General features: G+C 37.9%; 3 protein-coding genes across 5 annotated transcripts; 1 reads left to right on the top strand and 2 right to left on the bottom strand.

Annotated features, from left to right (window-relative positions):
* Window positions 1-1,373: 1,373 nt before the first annotated feature.
* On the bottom strand, window positions 1,374-5,024 carry LOC111662046 (uncharacterized). Its single transcript, XM_023415789.2, has 6 exons — window positions 4,885-5,024; window positions 3,513-3,842; window positions 3,367-3,414; window positions 3,158-3,286; window positions 3,015-3,058; window positions 1,374-2,771 (listed from the first exon to the last, which is right to left on the bottom strand). The coding sequence occupies exons 1-6, from the start codon at window positions 4,970-4,972 to the stop codon at window positions 2,466-2,468; spliced, it is 945 nt and encodes a 314-aa protein (XP_023271557.2). The 5' UTR covers window positions 4,973-5,024; the 3' UTR covers window positions 1,374-2,465.
* A 2,644-nt stretch (window positions 5,025-7,668) lies between these two features.
* Window positions 7,669-10,967, top strand: LOC147818583 (uncharacterized). The gene is made up of 4 exons (XM_087176493.1): window positions 7,669-7,846; window positions 8,583-8,602; window positions 8,684-8,724; window positions 9,095-10,967. The coding sequence occupies exons 1-4, from the start codon at window positions 7,827-7,829 to the stop codon at window positions 9,281-9,283; spliced, it is 270 nt and encodes an 89-aa protein (XP_087032619.1). The 5' UTR covers window positions 7,669-7,826; the 3' UTR covers window positions 9,284-10,967.
* A 704-nt stretch (window positions 10,968-11,671) lies between these two features.
* On the bottom strand, window positions 11,672-16,839 carry si:ch211-214p13.9 (cell surface glycoprotein CD200 receptor 1). 3 transcript variants are annotated; one of them, XM_087176491.1, is made up of 7 exons: window positions 16,005-16,839; window positions 14,913-14,969; window positions 13,804-14,112; window positions 12,998-13,261; window positions 12,518-12,614; window positions 12,377-12,419; window positions 11,672-12,266 (listed from the first exon to the last, which is right to left on the bottom strand). In XM_087176491.1, exons 1-7 carry the CDS (start codon window positions 16,072-16,074, stop codon window positions 12,198-12,200), a joined length of 909 nt encoding a protein of 302 aa, XP_087032617.1. In that variant the 5' UTR covers window positions 16,075-16,839; the 3' UTR covers window positions 11,672-12,197. The 3 variants fall into 3 exon arrangements, with proteins under 3 accessions (XP_087032617.1, XP_087032618.1, XP_023271620.1); XM_087176492.1 differs by lacking the exon at window positions 14,913-14,969 and having other exon boundaries at window positions 16,005-16,838; XM_023415852.2 differs by lacking the exon at window positions 16,005-16,839 and having other exon boundaries at window positions 14,913-15,998.
* Window positions 16,840-17,964: the final 1,125 nt, after the last annotated feature.

The raw sequence follows: 17,964 nt of genomic DNA on the forward strand, positions 1-17,964 counted from the left end.
GCTTACAGCTAGAATTCATAACAGACAGCAGACTCCTGCTTAGCCTGTCAGATGGCTTTTATGCTGCAGTGCTGTAGACTTAGGCCACTCACTCAGGCGTAGTCAGCTACTGCCTCACTCAAAACACTTCTAGATGTTTCAAAGTCTGTTAGCATGTAGGTTAGAGCCAGCGGGTGTGAGTTGTGAGAGAGTATGTGGGTGTCCGCATGTGTTAAATGTTAAATTCCACGGTCAGAAAGTCTGAAATGCTGAAACCTTTTCCGTTCCCCTGAAAGGTATGCGTGTCTTACTGTGTGTGTGTGTATATTTTAGAGTCGGGCAAGTTCAAGTGTATAGAGGGGGTGAGTGTGCAGATCACACTGTGGTGAGGTGTTGAGGTGGGTTGGCTCAGTGGTTTTGTATGTGAATGCTACAAGACCCCCTGAAAGACGAATGATAAATTTCAACAAATTATTCTATTACTTGTGGGCTGCAGGTTAAACCCCAAGAACTGCCACTCTGGTCCATTAAAGTGCACTTAAGCAAAACATAAACCCTGCCTGCATATTTGTCTGTGGCTCTGGATCAAAGTGGCTACTACATGATGGTAAAGCTACTGATGACGTTTCACTTCACTTAGCTAAAATGAAACCACTCACTATGCATTAAAAAATGCCTCTCAGATTTCTTAAATTCGAATGTCATTGCTATCCCAAACATAAATCCCACCTGACATACTTCTGTATAATAATTCTTTGCATATTTAGACAGGATTTTGGAACAGGAACACATTCAGCATTCAGCATCTCTGCACACCTTGTCAAATGTTTTTTAAACTGCAGTGCTGCAGATGGAGTCCCCACGCTCTCTGAGTGACCTCAGACTCAATCTAATGTCCTGTCTCGCTGCAACGCTAACGCTGCCTTCGCACATGCCTCTGCGCTCTCCAGCTCTCTGACGTCTGAACCGGAGCTTTTGTCCACCAGAGAAAAAAACACAAATACTGATGTGTGTGTGAGAGAGAAAAAGAGAGAGAGCGTGGCCTGTGACAACCAGACACCGCTGCTTACATATAAAATATATAGTACAAGCTTCTTAACAGCAATGATTAGATAGTCTGCCATGGTTTATATGGCTGTGGTTCCCAACATAGGACATTACAACCATTAACTTTTTTTAAAATTAGTTTGTTTTTTGGCTGGACTGCAACAGCGGGGCCAGACCTATAATCGCTAATGTCGCTGAATGACTGACTGACTGACTGACTGATCATTATTCCACCATTGGTCAGCCGAATGCAACGTGACGACGTTGTGGTTCACTTAACCTGTGCATTGTGAACACAAAGCACAGGTTCGCTTCACCTTCTGACTCTGTATTTCAGCTCAAACAAATTGAACAGTCAGAAAATTTATTGATCACAACTCATGTCCACAGTAAGGCCATAATTTGTGATGACAGGTTGCAGGTAGATATTGATTTCACAAGCCCAAAAGACTGGGAACCAGTAGTTTTCTGTGACATATTGTCTTTAATAAAATCTGAAGTTTGTTTTGGCAAATTTCTTGTTCCTCTTGTTCCTGTCCTTTCTTTGTTTCTGGTAGTTGACTTCTGGTGACTTTAACTAGGCAATCCATCCTCAGTATGAAAACTATATGTGGTTGAGCCACAGTATATAAAGACAATGGATTGAGGGTTGGCACGACAACTGCCACCACAAATGTTAATGTCAAAAAGTTTTTCATCTGCCCTTTAACTTCCTGTATAAGAAAGCTAAACCACGTGTGATCGACAGGGCAGGTATTACATTTCCACCAGCAGCAGCGAAGAACACTGAGGTTTGTGTGTGGGACAGAAAATCTGTGAGATAATACACACTGGACTCTCATCTCACAGTCTCTCAGCTAGTTTTCTCTTACAAAGTACCAAATTATTCTTTCTTTAAAATATTCATATCTCAGCTGAAAGGAGTGCAAAAATAAATATTAAAGACACCACATCTGCTACGTCTCAAAGAACAAAGTGCTTGTACAGTCACAGGATTATATTGAAATGCTGAAATTTCTGATCAGATGTAGATGCCTCCCTACTTCAGTCTTCATATAACCAAATCAGACAGAAGAGTTTACAGTAAGGATTGACTGAGTTTTTTCTTTTTAATGCAAACCACCAAAGCTTTGACCAACAGTGTAAAATAAGTCAAAAAAGTCCCATAAATGAAATGACTAGGGGAAAATACAAAATAAAAAAAATGACAAGAAATGAAACAGAAAGAAGCATCAGCTGGAATAAATGTGAGGTTGAGAGAACAAACGAAACACTGCTTCTTCTTTGCTGTAGCCAGGTTAATGTGACATGACACACTGTGCAACTGCATGACCACAAGCCCCCTCCATACGCCTCTTCTACAGTGTGCCTGTTCCATGACACCACCATGTTCTTGTGAACATTTTTCCAACCGTTCGTCTATGATAAATCAAAAATGTTCAGGAAACATTGACAGTGGTATATTTAGGGTTATTGTCTTGTTTAGTCACAGCATGCTGTTTTCTGGCAGGTATCCCAGGCTGTGCATGGTTGATGACAGCATACACTGCATAGTCTGACGCGTGACTTTTATCTCCTGTGTTTGCCAAAGGCTGGTTCCTATTGGTGGTCAGGGAAGGTGGTGATGGTGATGTCCCTGCAGTGTTTGGAGAGTAGATGGCATTCAGAACAGAGTGGTCTTGCAGGACTGGTGTGGAAGGAGTGTTCCCCTTGGGGAGGTCAGGTATCATATGACTGGACATTTCCTATGACACAAGAACAAGATTAGATAAACCAATGACATGCTCTTCCTTAACTCCATTATGACTCTTAAAAAATTGAATGAAAGGAATAGTTCAACATTTAGGGAACTACGTTTATTTGCTTTCTTGCCAAGAGAAGATTCATACCACTCTTTTTTTAGGTGGTTCATATATCAATCTTCTCGCTCAGCAATGACACAAAATGTCAAACTATTCCTTCAAACTGACAAAACTGCATCACATTACCTGGCCCTTTGTTGGCTTGAATGTCAGTGTTTCTGTGAAGAAGGCTAATAACAAATACTCCATTATTTTCAGCAGTAAAATCTACACATTTTGTTAAAAGTAAATCCAAAATACTACTGTGAATACAATATTAATGTTCTTACTTTTCCAGCCATGAAAACTCAGCAGGGTTAACGCTGTCATTGTGAAAACCAGAAGAACAATGCCAACACAGATATAGAAGTAGGGCAGCCAGGTCACAGCCTCACCATCAGCAGCACTCAGTGACCTAACTACAAAAGAAGAAGAAGAACTAGATCAATAATCCTCGTCTGTATCAATTCTAATGTATCTCATGAATAAAGGTTCTTACCTGCAATGTTGTCAGTATCGTCAGTTGTTTCATCCCCCTGGTGCATGTCTACAAGGAATGAGAGATAGCAGATGGAATGAACACTTGAACTACATACTTGACATACATACATGTACAGCGTATTTTGGCACAAAAAAACTGCCCACCTGAAACTGAGATGTTGATGATATGACTGATTTCATGATATTTCCCTCTGAACTCACATCTGTACAGGCCATCATCATAAACGGTAATCCATTTGAAAGTTAAATACGAGATCAGTTCATTTTTAACGTGGTCGTCATCCTGTCTTATTTCTACATTCTCCGTTTTATTGATCCGTTCACAGCTGTTTGAGTCGAGTAGTTTACACCAGGTGATGTTTAGTGATTTTCCACAGTGTTTGACGGGACAGCTGACTGTCGCAGATTGCTGTGGGGCTCTTTTCAAGGTCGTGCCACTGCGAACCATCAGCTGAACACATGAAGGAGATGAGTCTGAAATGACAAAAACAAACCCAAATGTTGTCTTGTATCATTCACTTGAGATCAAACACCTTTATTTTGAAAAGAAGCTAACTTCAGGAGTTGATGGAAGATAACGGAAAACTTTTTTCTCAGTGATATGGTCAATTCTGAAAAAAACATTTTTTGTTTGATTGTTCCTTTAATGCAGAAAATGTTCCTAAATTATCTTATTTTGGAGTATTTCTACCTTTGTGTTACACCCATTATCTTGACTGTAATTCTTGATGCTTGCCTTTCAAAAAAATAAATATAAAATCTTAAAAAAGAGGAAATTGACATGTCACATGCCGAATTTATGAGCAACTCATCCTATTCTTTGTACTCCCCGTTGTCCAATAAACAGCAATAAAGTTTGTGAAAGAGTAGGTATTTGGCTGATTTTTCTATAATCTGATTACGTGACAGGACTTAAAAGCTCATCTTTCTTACTCTTTGTCAGCACTTTTGATCATCAGATGGCTCCAACACTGGATCCCAAAACGGCATTACAGCTCCGCAATATTTTATCATAATTTTTAAAACATATAATACAACTAGCTTTCAAGTCACACCCTTTGTTGTTGTTTTTCCCAGCAACAACAGCAATGTAAAAGATTATGTCAAATCTATTTTTAAAAATGACATGGTTTGTACAATTTTAAAATAAATGATAATATTAATAATTCTATAGCAATATCGGCACTGTTACCCCATTTTCACCATCTTTTCTGTCATGGCCTGGTAGTAATATTACTATACCCTGGAAATATTCATTATACTCACGTTTAATTTATTCGTTATTACTCCTTGATTCCCTAAGCTTTTGTCTTCTTTCTACCTTGTACTTAGTTACAGGTGCATATTTTATTTCTAAATCTCTCTTTTCTCTTCTCTAACTCTTCTATTTTAAATAATAACACTGTAATCTCAATCATTACATTTTCTTTTGACCAATGAATAGCAAGTCTATTCAAAATGTTCCCTCAAGCTGTCTTGAAAGTCATACGACCAGATAAAAGTGTGTTTGGCTTACCTTCACCTCTTCCATAGACAGAGACAAATAAGAAAAATATCATCAAACAGGTGTTTGACAGTTTAACCATAAAGCACAACATGTTCATGACCTGAAACTAAACAAGTAATCTTAAACCGTAGCGACTCGGGGCTCACTTCACTTATAACAACCTCACCACTTCCTGTCTTCCCACATACGTTATAAGACCATTCGTCATGTGAGTATTTATGTCACGTAAAAACTGTTTCCGATATGCATTGAAAATCGCACAATGCATGTTACCTAATGTAATTCATACATGTCAAAACAGAGACACATAGTTCTCAAGGTCAAGTAGGCCCTGGGATCATCTTTGTAATGTGTACAGATTCACCATCTCAACAAACAACACAACCATATTGTCCTGAACTGGCTCAAGTGGACACGAGACCCAGCAGGAACTTGTGACATCATGGCTTCGAAGTCGAACTGTAGCCATAGGTGCATGTAATTCCCATGAGTGATGGAAAAGCAATCAAATCCATTATACATGGAAATATATTAAAGTTTTCCCACCTTATGGAGGTTACATGCAGTCTTGTAAACAGCTTACATTAGTCAGCAGTGTGCGCTGGAGGCTGCCTGAATGTTCTCATCATCTTTATAAAATAATAAGACGCTTGCTTGCTTCTCTTATCCAATCTGTCCAAACATCTCAAGTACAAGTCTGCCAGAGTGCAATGACAAGCAGCCACTGTGGCCTGGAGAAACAGTGCTAAACACAGGCCTACTTCTAAAACAACTAAATATACATAACAATCAAAAAAAAAAATCAAAAATACATTCCCTCACAGTAAACTCACATCCAATGCATCATTTCATGTTTTCTCACTAGACTACAGATCATGTGTGTGGACACTGCACATACCAAAGATGACTGTTTTTTGCTTTTTATTTCCTTCAGGGCAAGCAGCAGATGGTATAAATTGACAGTCATTTCTCTGATGTACACTAACTGAGGCAAGGGCGTAGGTTTGCACATGGACTGTAGGGACATGTCCCTACCAATATTTTGGGAGGACAGAATTGTCCCCACCAATATTTGAGTGAACTCACTGTTCGGAGTGAAGTCATATTATATCATTCCTATGTGTCTTCGAAGAGGTAGCTTATCCAACACGACGATATATTTCAGGTATTTGATTGGCTGAAAGGAGGCTCACGTCATGTACAAATGTCAAACTTACTGCAGACACGGAGGAGGTGAGAGTGTATTAATGTGCTGACAACATTTAGTTATCAGTGTCAGTCCACACCTTGAGCATCCCTTTCCTTTATTGCCAACATTTTGTCCATGCCTACATGTTTTCTGCTTTGTAGATATCATGCCACCAAAAAAGAGACATCAGCATAGTAATGGGTAGTAAACTAATTGGCACAGCCACTGATTTAAAATGAAAACCTGCTAGCTACCTAACATAGCCCAGCCTTACATAATTAGATTGTTAATACTGATGCATCACTGGATTGGATTAGCAGTATTTTACTGTGGTTTTAAATATGAAATCAAAAGGGGAGGGGGCAAGTGCAACACTGGCAGACCTAATGAATATAAACATGTCGATGTCAGATGCAAAAACATTGTTAGTTTTTTCTCTCTTTTCCATTAAGAAGTAATTTCCTAAAGTTTACTTTCTTTTAATCCTTCATCTGCTACCATTTATGGTTTTTATTTAAATATAAATACAGGTAAATACAGATGATATGTTAATAAACCATTCATGTTCACATCATTAAAAAGTCCTGTTTGTTTTGTAGGGGTTGTTGTGTCCCTACCAATGTTAAGCCCAAACCTACGCCCTTGAACTGAGGGCATATCCTGTGGTATGTGAATCACACCCAGACCTTTCCAACAGCGCCCTCCAGTGTATAACAAAGAGCCACCTGTTGCATATGAATGCATGGTTACATTCTGAATATACAAACAAAGTTGTAAAATATCTCCAATTCAAAACATCTGATATTTGACTGCTGACATAATCGCTTGCAGTTCAGTAGATTTTCCTCATAGTGCGTCACTTTTCTCAAACCTACCAAACAGGTGTTACTCCACTGAGCATATTACAACCTATTTTTGATGACAGATTAGTCTGTTTTTTACTCCTGACAAAGACATGGTTTGTAAAGTAAACTGGACTTTCCACTGAAAGTGGTAAAAGGTCAGTGACTTCCTCATATTGCTAATCAAGAAAATTTGCACCATCATGCAAATGAGACAATACAGCAACAAAAGCAAACATTATAGTTAAAGATTAGCTCTCTGAACCTTGATCTTCTTACCCCCTGCAGTACGTCGCAGTGCAGATGTTTTAGGTTTGAGGTACCCGCTCCTGATACTTCTGCCCCCCAACCAATACAGTGAGAGGAAAGCATTGAAAATTTACATTTCAACTCAACAATGTGTCTTTCTAGCAGCAGCGTCTGAGCAGAATAAAGAGCAGTCTTCACTCGCCAACAATTTTTTTTATACTTTATTCATTTAAAAATAGTTGCCCTACTGTATGTTCTGTTTGTTGTGTTTTTGTTTTTTATTTGCAGTTCGTTGACGCTGTAATGTATTTGAGGTTTACCCCTACAACAACACGAGTATATGCATTTGTGTATGTGCATGTGTGTGTGGGTGTGTGCGTGAGTGAGTGTTGCATTAGAAACCATCACACACAGGAAATCAGAATAGCAGTCTATTCTCTCTCTCTCTCTCTCTCTCTCTCGCACACACACACACACACACACACACACACACACAAACAGAAACACACACACAGACACAGACACAGGCATATGCTGTGGCCTGTGTGCACATCAGTGATATCAGAGTCTACTACAGTGACAGGCGTACACTTGTTCTCAAGCAGCCGGTCACTGGTACCTGCCACCTGCTGACACATACAGTGTGAACATCCAGATTCTGTGGCTTCATCATGGGAAACTGCACTTCAGGGTAAGTAATCTTTCTTAGACACGCATAGTACACATACTTACAAACTTAAAAGTAATATTTCAGCATATGATTATTAGCCTACATTCAAAGGCTTCCCTGAGACGGCTGCAGAAGGGCAGTGATTAAATCAGAAGAAAATGTGGGCAAGACCATTTAAAAGGCACTATGTAAGATGGCAATGGACACTTAAATAAAGTAGTGCATTTTGGCTTTGTGGCGAGCAGTTACTGCATTTGCTTCATCAAGGAAATAGTGGTTAGTGGACGAGAATAGTAACAGCCAATGTCTTCCTCAGTAACAAGTCAGACAAAAAGAATTAGGATAAGCGTTGCCGTGTGCCACATTATGTATTTTTTTGAAAATAATCTGAGATGGTGACCTAGAAGCATCCAAAATCCCATGTCCTGTGGTGTTAGTTACTGAAATAGACAGTTGGGCATAGACAAATGTGGGTTGTAGACATACGCAAAGTGTTTCCTGTTCTAACACACTCTGTCATCTGTTAAGCTGTCAAGGAAACACTGCAGTGGAGCAAAAGTTACACATCTGAAATACAGTTTCCGATATTAGTTTATGTTTTATGCTATTTTATGACGTGAAAGTCATAATTACCAGCTAAAGGGAAGTAGAATTAACATTTCCTGGGTTAGATTTATGCCACACTAGTGGATTTTATAATACCATGTATATGTTGATTTGAATGGGGTCTCACCATTTCAATTTGTTTTGTTTTCAGGATAAAGAAGAAAAGGAAAGGTAAAACTACATTTATCACGGTATGTATAGTATTCAGCAGCTATATTTGTTGCATTTATAAACTGGTATTTTCTCTTTCAGGGGACTCTTCATCAGATGGTGGATACGGGGCAGATAATAAGGTAGGCCGGCACCACACCACTGTTGAGTCTATTTTTGTTGAGCATAAATCTTCATAGTTATCAGTTGCAGCTTTTCATAGGATATGGTGATGTTTCTTTATGATGGCCCAGTCAGAGGTGCTGCCTCACTAGATTTGCATACTTGGTGAGCATTGGTGTGAGGCCTCTGCTGTAAAAAAAAAAAGAAAGAAAAAAAAAAAATGGTGAGGCTGTTTCTTTCATCCACAGGAAGTCATAGCCAGTAGCCACATCAAAAAGTGTGCTAGTTGCAGTAGCGCTGTACGAAAAAAGCCAAATAAATTATTTTTGGCATACATGTTCTGGTCAGCAGAATTACCATCTCTCTCTCTCGTGTTTTATGTCACTACAGCCTACTGAGGACGTAACATACGCCTCTATTGACCACGGTACTGCCAAAGGATCAAGAACAAGCAGAGCTATACCTGATAATGACTGTGACTATGCCACAGTTAATGTCCCAGCAGCGCTTCCAGCTGAACAGGATTCTGAGTGCTCATCTAAAGAAGAATGTGCAGATGATTATGTACTTATGGGGTAAATATACACAAGAGGGAAATTTCAATCGGGCTATTGCAAGATGCAGGACTAGTAGATGATATCATCAGCAGGAAAAATTGTCTAAAATTCTGTAATAGCGTGCAATAGTGCAAAGTTTCCAGTTGAACTTCTCAAAACTTGATCTTCAATGAAAAAACTGAAAGAAATTTTTAAAAAAAAAACATCCAACCCCAAGATGTTTCCCTTCACTTGTAAGGGGACATCAAGTCTGCACACAACTGTGGTTTTCCTTTTTCCAGCAGAGAAACTTGTATCGCATTTGACCTCTTTACAGAAGAAACTCAACCTTGGGAGAATGTGAAACCTACAACATTAACTAAATATATGGAAGCAGTAAGTCAATGGAAACTGGGCCTTGTGATTGAGCTTAAAGACTTGAACATGCAAAAGGTTCAGTTCATCTCCAAGAACAGCAGCATCTCCGAATCAGCAAATCCAGTAGTGTCCGACATACAACTGCTTGCTACAGCATGACATGAATGAGTGAAATCTTAAAGCCTCTCTGAGTTGAAGTTTTATGTGACCTTGAAATGATTCTAAATGTATAAGTTTTGTATTTAGAAAAATTTGTCAACAAAATTGATGCAGTGAGTGTGTGTGTGTGTGTGTGTGTGTGTGTGTGTGTGTGCGTGTGCATGTGCGCTAGTGAGAATTACTGCACAGATATACTACAAAAGGATATCTAAGGTTTAAGAATTTATATTGTTTATGTTTGATGCTTGAAACACCGAGACATTAGCACGTTATCTGGAAGTAATAAGTCAAAGAAAAATGTTTTGCCACTATGGCAAAAACAGTTTTAAACTTTCCAGAAGCACCAGCATCTCCAAATGCTATTGCTTTTTACGACATGACATCAATGACTTAAGATTTTAAAGTCACTATGTGGATTTTTTTGAATTATACTAGTTATGTAGAAAAAGAAAAAATTGACATCAAGATTGTTGCTTTCAGCTTTCAGGGTTCATGTGCTAAAGTAGAAGAATTTGTTTTCTAGCACACAAAAGGAGCAACAACAGCTCGGTGACCCTAAAAACAGAAAGTGGAACTGAAGAAGCCCAGTGACTTTACAGTCATGCTGGCTAATACGAGGACATCTGCTGTCTCTTCACTATTTTCCACTGCAGATAAGAGTTTGATATCTATCATGGTCTATTTTTGTTGAAACAGAGTGATAGCTTTGCTCCACCTTTAATGTTAAGCTGTATCAGCAAGGCTTGACGAGCACTGCTTAAATGCCCAGACTAAAAATGTGGCACAAATGTAGTTCACACAATAAAACTAAAATTATGTGTGCAATTTGTGCCATTGTTACTTTATCATATTCAGGATGGAAGAATATAATCTTTATGAAATTCCACAATGCATGCATTCCTTATTATTTTACAGCATACTGCTCCTGAGAACTACTGCCACACCACCTCCATATACTACAAATACATATTTAAGTCTTGAGAAGTTGCATGTTTTATGTTTTGTATGTGCATGCGGAAAATACACACATTTTTGTGTAGGCCTGTATCTAACTACAGGGTTATTTATATGTTTGACTGGATACATGTGAAGTGGTGGAGTAGTGTACAATACTTTACTGTAAATTATCTTTGTTTCATTGTGGTATTATTGATCTTTATTACTGATTAAATGTACCACTTTTGTTCATCTTTCTGTTGCATCAATCAACTCAGTTTTAGAAAATATTTGAAAGAAGTCACAGCAATGATCTACTTGGCTTTTAGTAAATAATTACATATAAATAATGAGTCATTCTTTCCTACATTTCAGAGAGAGGCAATTATATAATAGAATTATATATATACTGTAGAATGACAGCTACCTCTTTTCTGTACAACAAAATTAATGAGGGTAAGACAAATTATAGTTGTTTCAGCGTTTGATTTAAGAGCATAGGACCCCAGACCCTCAAAAGGATAAACAGTATAGCTAATGGATGGTTGGATACTATTAACATTATTCAGACATCTTAGCATGGACAGTGATATGGTGCATGATCATGATGATGGACTATATTCTGATCTACCAGTAGATGGCAGAAGACTCCCTTTTTCCAGTTTCCATTTCATATCCGCCTAACCCCTCTAATAATCCTCCTTTTATTTGGATGGTTCAATGCAGATATTCCTCATTCAGATAACATATGGTGAGCTATCGTTCAAATTGTTGCTGCTTGTCTACAAAGAATGTAAATGTCATCTTGCCATTTATCTTTTCACACTTTGTCACGCTACTTTAACTTTTGACACGTGATCAGTACTGGAAAATTCAAATTCACTCTAATTAATTAACTTGTTCTTATGCACTATTTTTACAGTTCTCATTCATTCTGTAGACCACAGTGGAAATTAAATCAATGTGTTTAGAAGTATTTTTAATATGTGTAACTACATATCATACATCAACCCATAATATGAATACTTTACATAATGTTGTACTCATTATCTTGAAGTAAGTGTGTCACTGAATTACGTGCGTGTTACTACAGCCCATGTATTTCATCAGCAACATCGAAAGTCTGTAGTTCTGTAGAGTAGAAATGTTGCATCTATATGAAGAAGGCATTCTTTCCGCTTCAGCAGTTGCATTTGTAGTCATTAATAATGTTCTCTGTGAGACCCACCTACAGAGTAGTGGGCTGCATGTATTGTTCATGGGAGCCAGTGTGTGACATTAGGTACATCCCCTGTTCCATCAGTCAAGTGTTTGTTAGGACAGAACTGAGAGGCTTTCCTTCCCTTATCAGAAGTCATCTCACTCCTCTCTACTATTTCACCAATTCTCAGTTTCACAGCCTTCAGTTTCTCAAAAAGACCTACGAGCATTTAAGTTTGCCCGTGTGATGCATGCGCAGGAGTCATTGCGAACAAATCTGCAGCTCAGTTATAGATAGAGTTCACACGTTGATGATAGCTGGCGTAGGGCTCCACCTCCTCCACATCCTCTATCTGAGAAAAAAAAAAAAAAAGAGATAGATAGAGGTGTCATGAATGTGGCAATGTACAGTAACACACACTGAACTATAAAATAAAGAGGAAGTTGCAGAAAAAGTTCATACCGTTGGCGATTTTGATGGTGACGTGGCAGGCTGTTGGCATGGCCTGACAAAGGGTAGACACACAAACGTGCTCGGTGACTCAACAAAAGAGCTTGCAAATGGCTGTTGTCATTCGTTTTTTTATGAAATTAAACTTCTTACCTCAACAATGGCAGTTTCTTATGCGCAAAAAATGAGAATCCCAACACAGATATAGCGACCACAACAACAATAAGGATCAACAGCCAAAGAAAATGACCTGGAGTGGGAGAGAGAAGATTAAAGGTTTGTTTATAATCTAATGGTCATCAACACTACATATGACATGTAATTAGAAAGAATTAATACCACTACAACATAATGAATCAGCCTTTAACCCAAAAACACAATAAACTCTAAATACACCGATCAGCCACAATATTAAAACAGGTAACTGGTCGTAATGTTGTGGCTGATCGGTGTATTTTTTGACTGAAGCCATGAAGTTATGGAAAATGATTCATACTACAACATAAGTTTTGAATCAAATTACTGATGGTTCAGAATGGCCTAGGATATACACCCATCAGTTACAACATTAAAACCAGTTAATGTTGTGGCTGATTGGTGTAAACCTCTGTACTTTTTCTCTAGTAGATTGACCTTCTGTGGGGTTCAGAATCAGAATCTTCGGCTCTTTCCAGAACCGGTGCCTGATAGCACAGGTCAGGTTCTTTGTATCCATGCCCTCTGCGAGCTCCAGACGACTCTCTACAGTAATAAATCCAAAGGCAAGGTGTGTTTCCACAGTTGTTGAATTTCCCTCATGACTCCAGCTGATGTTGGCAGCAGGTTTCCCTTCCGCTTTGCACACAGCTACCATCTTGTTTTCCCCTTGCTCTAGCCAGGCTGATATATTGGGAGGAACTGGAAAAGACAAAACAGGAGGAATAAGATTTTCCAAATAGGCTACAGCTTGCCTTATTAAAAGTTCAACCAAATCACCAAAAAATTTACAATTACACCAACTACACCAAGTAGTTTTAATAGGTTCAACCTTTTTAGAATTTCACTATTTCTTACACAGAGTATAAAATATTTCCAGATGAAAACCATCAGCAGTAAGGTTGATGAATTATCCTCAGTAACTGGGACATTGTCTCTTGAAAGGCATACTGCTATTAGGTATTAGGTTTTTCTAATTTACACTCAAGGCCTTTCGGAGAAACAGAAATGAATTTTCATTGTCCCCCATTATGTGGGAGAGAAGGTTCAGTGGAAGTAATTTCTAAATCTGAAACTATCCGCATTCATGTACGTATGTTACTGGAAATAACCAGAATTTGCCGGGGTTTTTTTTCATTTTTGTGTGATTTCAATGAACTGACCCGGTTTAAAAGTCACCCTTATTGATTATATGGTTCTTTGCTGTTATTTCTCCCTGTGAGTTGAAAATTAAATAGTCCTACCTATGATAGTTACATTGGTCCCATAGGCTTCCAGTCCAGCTTTGAAAGTCTGCTCACATGTGTAGATCCCCACGTCTTTAACTGAGAAGTTTGGGATGTGCAGGTAGGATTGAGATCTGGATGTGTTTCGGAGTGACTTGCCATCATTGCAGGAGTCCATCGAGTCTCCACCCTTATCACTAATAGATATCTTACACGATTTGTTATTTGACTTTATCGTCCAGATAACATATATCGTCTCATTCCATGTCTTATCACTGCAATTCAGGTTAGCATCACTCCCGAGGTTGAACTCTAAATATCTGGTAACTGAAAAAACAGGGAAAGCATAGTTGTATTATTTTTACACATAGTAATGCTGTGATTGTGCTGATTAAATGGTTTGGGTTTGCTCTATCATTAAACAATATACACAGTATGTATGTTCTTATATACATTTACAAACATGCAAAACTGAAAGAAAAATACTGATTAAATTCTCTATGGGACATGGACATTCAAAAAAGACTTAAAAATAAAATAAAACAAACTATAAATAGCATGCAACACAGATATGACTTTAAACTAAAAGATATCACAGGATGAGGTATAAAATAAATCATACGGTTACTTTATGATGATTTGATTTGTCCCATGAGAAAAACTACTTGGCATCCATTTTTATTTTGGATTAAACATTTGATAAGTCTAAAATGATAATAAAATGTCATCTGAAATGAACTGAAAACTATAAACTGCGATCTTTCAAAAGAAATTATTACTAAGAATAACAATGCAAGGCTAACAAGGTCCATGTTTTCAAAGTAGTACTTTGGTATAACCTCTTTTTTCTATTTCATGACATACAAAAATAAACAAGAAAATAATGACTTCAGAAGTAACCTGGTTCAAAGCATTTTTTTTCATTCTTTCAATTAATTTCAACTAAAAAAGTGCTTAATGTTTGAAATAAGGATTAATGAGGAAAGTGGATTTTTTTTTTTTTTTTTTTTTTTTTTTTGAAAAGCAAATTGTCATGTTCAACTTCCTGTGCCTTCACTCGACTTACTTGATGTTAATTATTTTAGTGGTGCAAATAGGTGGAGAGAAAAATAGGAAAATTAGTTTACCATTAGCTTTTAATTCATTAGTCGTGCTGGAGTTCACAGAGGTGCCTTGATTAGTACCTGAAAGAGATGGTAGTGAATGTAAGGAAAAAGTAAGTAAAATGTGTGTTTTGTTTTCAGTCAGAAAGTAGCAGCTAGTGATTAAGAAGTGTTTAATCAGCAGAGCAACAATCATGGCTGTTTATCTGTTATTCATCATTTAGTTTAAATAGTTAGTTAGTCAGTTAGTTAGTTGAGCTGTTAAGCGGTGCTATTAAAAAGATTAAATAAACAGTTGTGAGAGATACTGCTCTATTTCCTGTTATTGAAAAATTGTGAGGTTTGTTGTGCTTTTGTGACATTACCATCGTTATTTCAAAGATGTGAATTGGAAAGTTAAGGTTTCAATGGCTGATGTTTACTGAAATGTGTTATGGGGGTCTGAAATGTGTTGACATCTGACAGGGCTGAGTAAAACAGTGTGTGTGGTGGGACAGTAAAACCACAGTTCTCACACAGAAGTCTGTCTTTCATCTTTCTGAGACCCCCACAGTGGAGAAAAGCTGCATCATGTTACCTTACTCTGAAATCATGATTCACTGCAGAACAAAGTGGCAGCATGCTGCTTGTTATTTCAGAAAATATGGGGTTATTTTTTCATACATCTGCTATGGAACATTTTCCTCCCTTGCCAGCTTCTGCATTACCCCACCTCCGTGCATGTTCTTTCCACTGACTGTCTACACTGAGTCACACCACGATCATATTACCTACATGTCACAGATTACACAGTAATGAAAGAAATTATTATGACAGCGTGATATTAAGAGTTACATTACAGGTAACAGCAATACATTCCCGCAACATATTTACATACAGTATAAAGTACCACAAATGACACGTTCATACAGTATAAAAATTGTGTAGTAACATGTACAATGTTATCTTATAGTGTATCTGTCAAGAGAAGAGGAGACAACTACGTACGAGGTTGTCTTTGTGGAGGGTATGTGCATCTCTAAAAAGCCACGTTTGCATCTAAAACCTGCATCTTATCAAGGCTAAAAAATATCAAGTATTAAACCATATGTGAGTAAAATATGTTAATATTCAAACCTGGCTGCAGGCTCCATGCTTCAGACACCAAGAAGATGATAACAGCATAAATCCACATCATGTCTCTCATCTCCAGTTGTATTCAGGTTCGTCTGTTGAGTTGCTTCTACGGGGCCTCTCACACAAGTAAGAGAAGCATCAAGTCTAGTCTTTAAGTAAATCCTCAGTCCTGAATTCTATCTGGAGTAATATCGAACAGAGTTGTTTGTCTCGTGCTTTTAAGCCATGTACCGTCCTTATGCAATTTCACTTTCTATCCTTATGCCCTTTAAGCTTGGCGTCTGAGTAGAGCAGATTCTCCACCTCATCCACACAAACTGAAAATCCTTGATACCTGTCATGCTAAATAAATGTACAGGACATGTGACTTACAAATCCCTCCCTCCTTTTTACTCTTCCCCCTCTCCAAACCGCTTTCCACTCAGACATCTGCCTTTTTCCCCCCCACACAGGATGTGATCTGATAAGTCAAGACGCCAGTTTCCTTTCCTGCCAGTCACATGATCACACTTTTTCAAAGTAGCATGTGAACACTCCAAGCAAGGCAGCATTATAAAGCAGTTATAAACTGTGCTCAGAGTAAAATTATGCTATTATCAAAACTATGTGCTCCATTCTTGTGTTAAGTACGCATTCACTTTGTGTGTCCAGTAGCATCACCCTATATGGAAACCTTGCCACCTGGGGTTCACATAAGTAATTCAGTGTAAAACAACAGTCCTGCAATAAATCTTACATCCTTGAACATTATAATGTTCAGTTTTTGTTGAAACTCAGGCAGAGATATTGTACTGCTTGAGAATGAAAAATATATTTCTAACATTTAGTCCACCTTTATTGATTTAATCAAGTGGACAAAATATTACACACACATTTTTGGATGACACAACAAAATGTAACAATACAGCGTTCAAAATTACCATGAAGTTGAATCAACACCTCTCTAAAACAGTTTTAAAAATTAAATTTACAGCCTTCATGAGGGTGGAATTTGTTTCAGGGTTATTTTATGAGACCGATATAGTTTTAGCTACATTGTGACTAATGAACTTGTCACTAAGTGCAAGTATTATGGATTTCAATCAAAATCTTTCATGCTTAGCAAGCTTAATTTGATGTAAGCTGTTGGCTGGGGGTTGGCATAACAGCCTTTAGCTGTTTAAGGGTTACACAATGCAGAGTTGCTTACACGTAGTTTTCAAGAAGTGTTAAAGTTGGTGCAAGCAATATTACTAACACCATCCCTAGTTTGCACATCTGAGATTATATGTATATGTGGTTAAGATCTGCAAGGTCTATCAGGAGTTTGTGGTTCATTATTACATTTTGAAATGAGACATCTTGATAATAACTATACCATTAAAGACCACATAGAACAGATGAATGATATATGTTTTGGTTTTTCTTGTTCTGTGTCAGTGTATGGTACAGAAAAACACCAAGAACGGATACTTAAAACTGATACAGAAAATCTTCTGGTTTAACACCCTGATTTATTCGCTCCACCTCATAAAATCTGCTACAGCTAATGGTTTGATGATTTCAAAAACCAGTACTGACACTAATGTGAGGAAGTGATCTCTGCAGTAATCTAGACTATAACCAGGCACAAAGCCGTTCTCCTTTTTCTGAGATCTAATATTAGACAGTGTTTGTTTAACATATAGGCAGCTGAAGTTCAGCTGACTGTGAGCTGGCACACTTCACACGAAGGAAATAGCTTTGCCACTGAATCGCAAAGCCTTCCAGCTGTGAAGTAATGTTGCTTTGGTCAGCGGTCCTCAACTATGAGGTGGGTTAATAGACTATGGAAGTTCTAGGTTTGTGTGTCTGAGTGTTCTTGTATGCCTATCTTTATGAGAACTAGTCTGAGTTTAGCTTAATATGTTGGGAGTGAGGACATTTTTACTGATCCTCACTTTCTGATATCCCTTCAAAGGGCTGTTCAAGGGTTTAGACT

The sequence above is a fragment of the Seriola lalandi genome, unplaced genomic scaffold, assembly GCF_002814215.2.
Source record: "Seriola lalandi dorsalis isolate HSWRI2012SDOR001 ecotype SW California unplaced genomic scaffold, Sedor1 jcf7180002054559, whole genome shotgun sequence".
NCBI classification, from domain to species: Eukaryota; Metazoa; Chordata; class Actinopteri; order Carangiformes; family Carangidae; genus Seriola; species Seriola lalandi.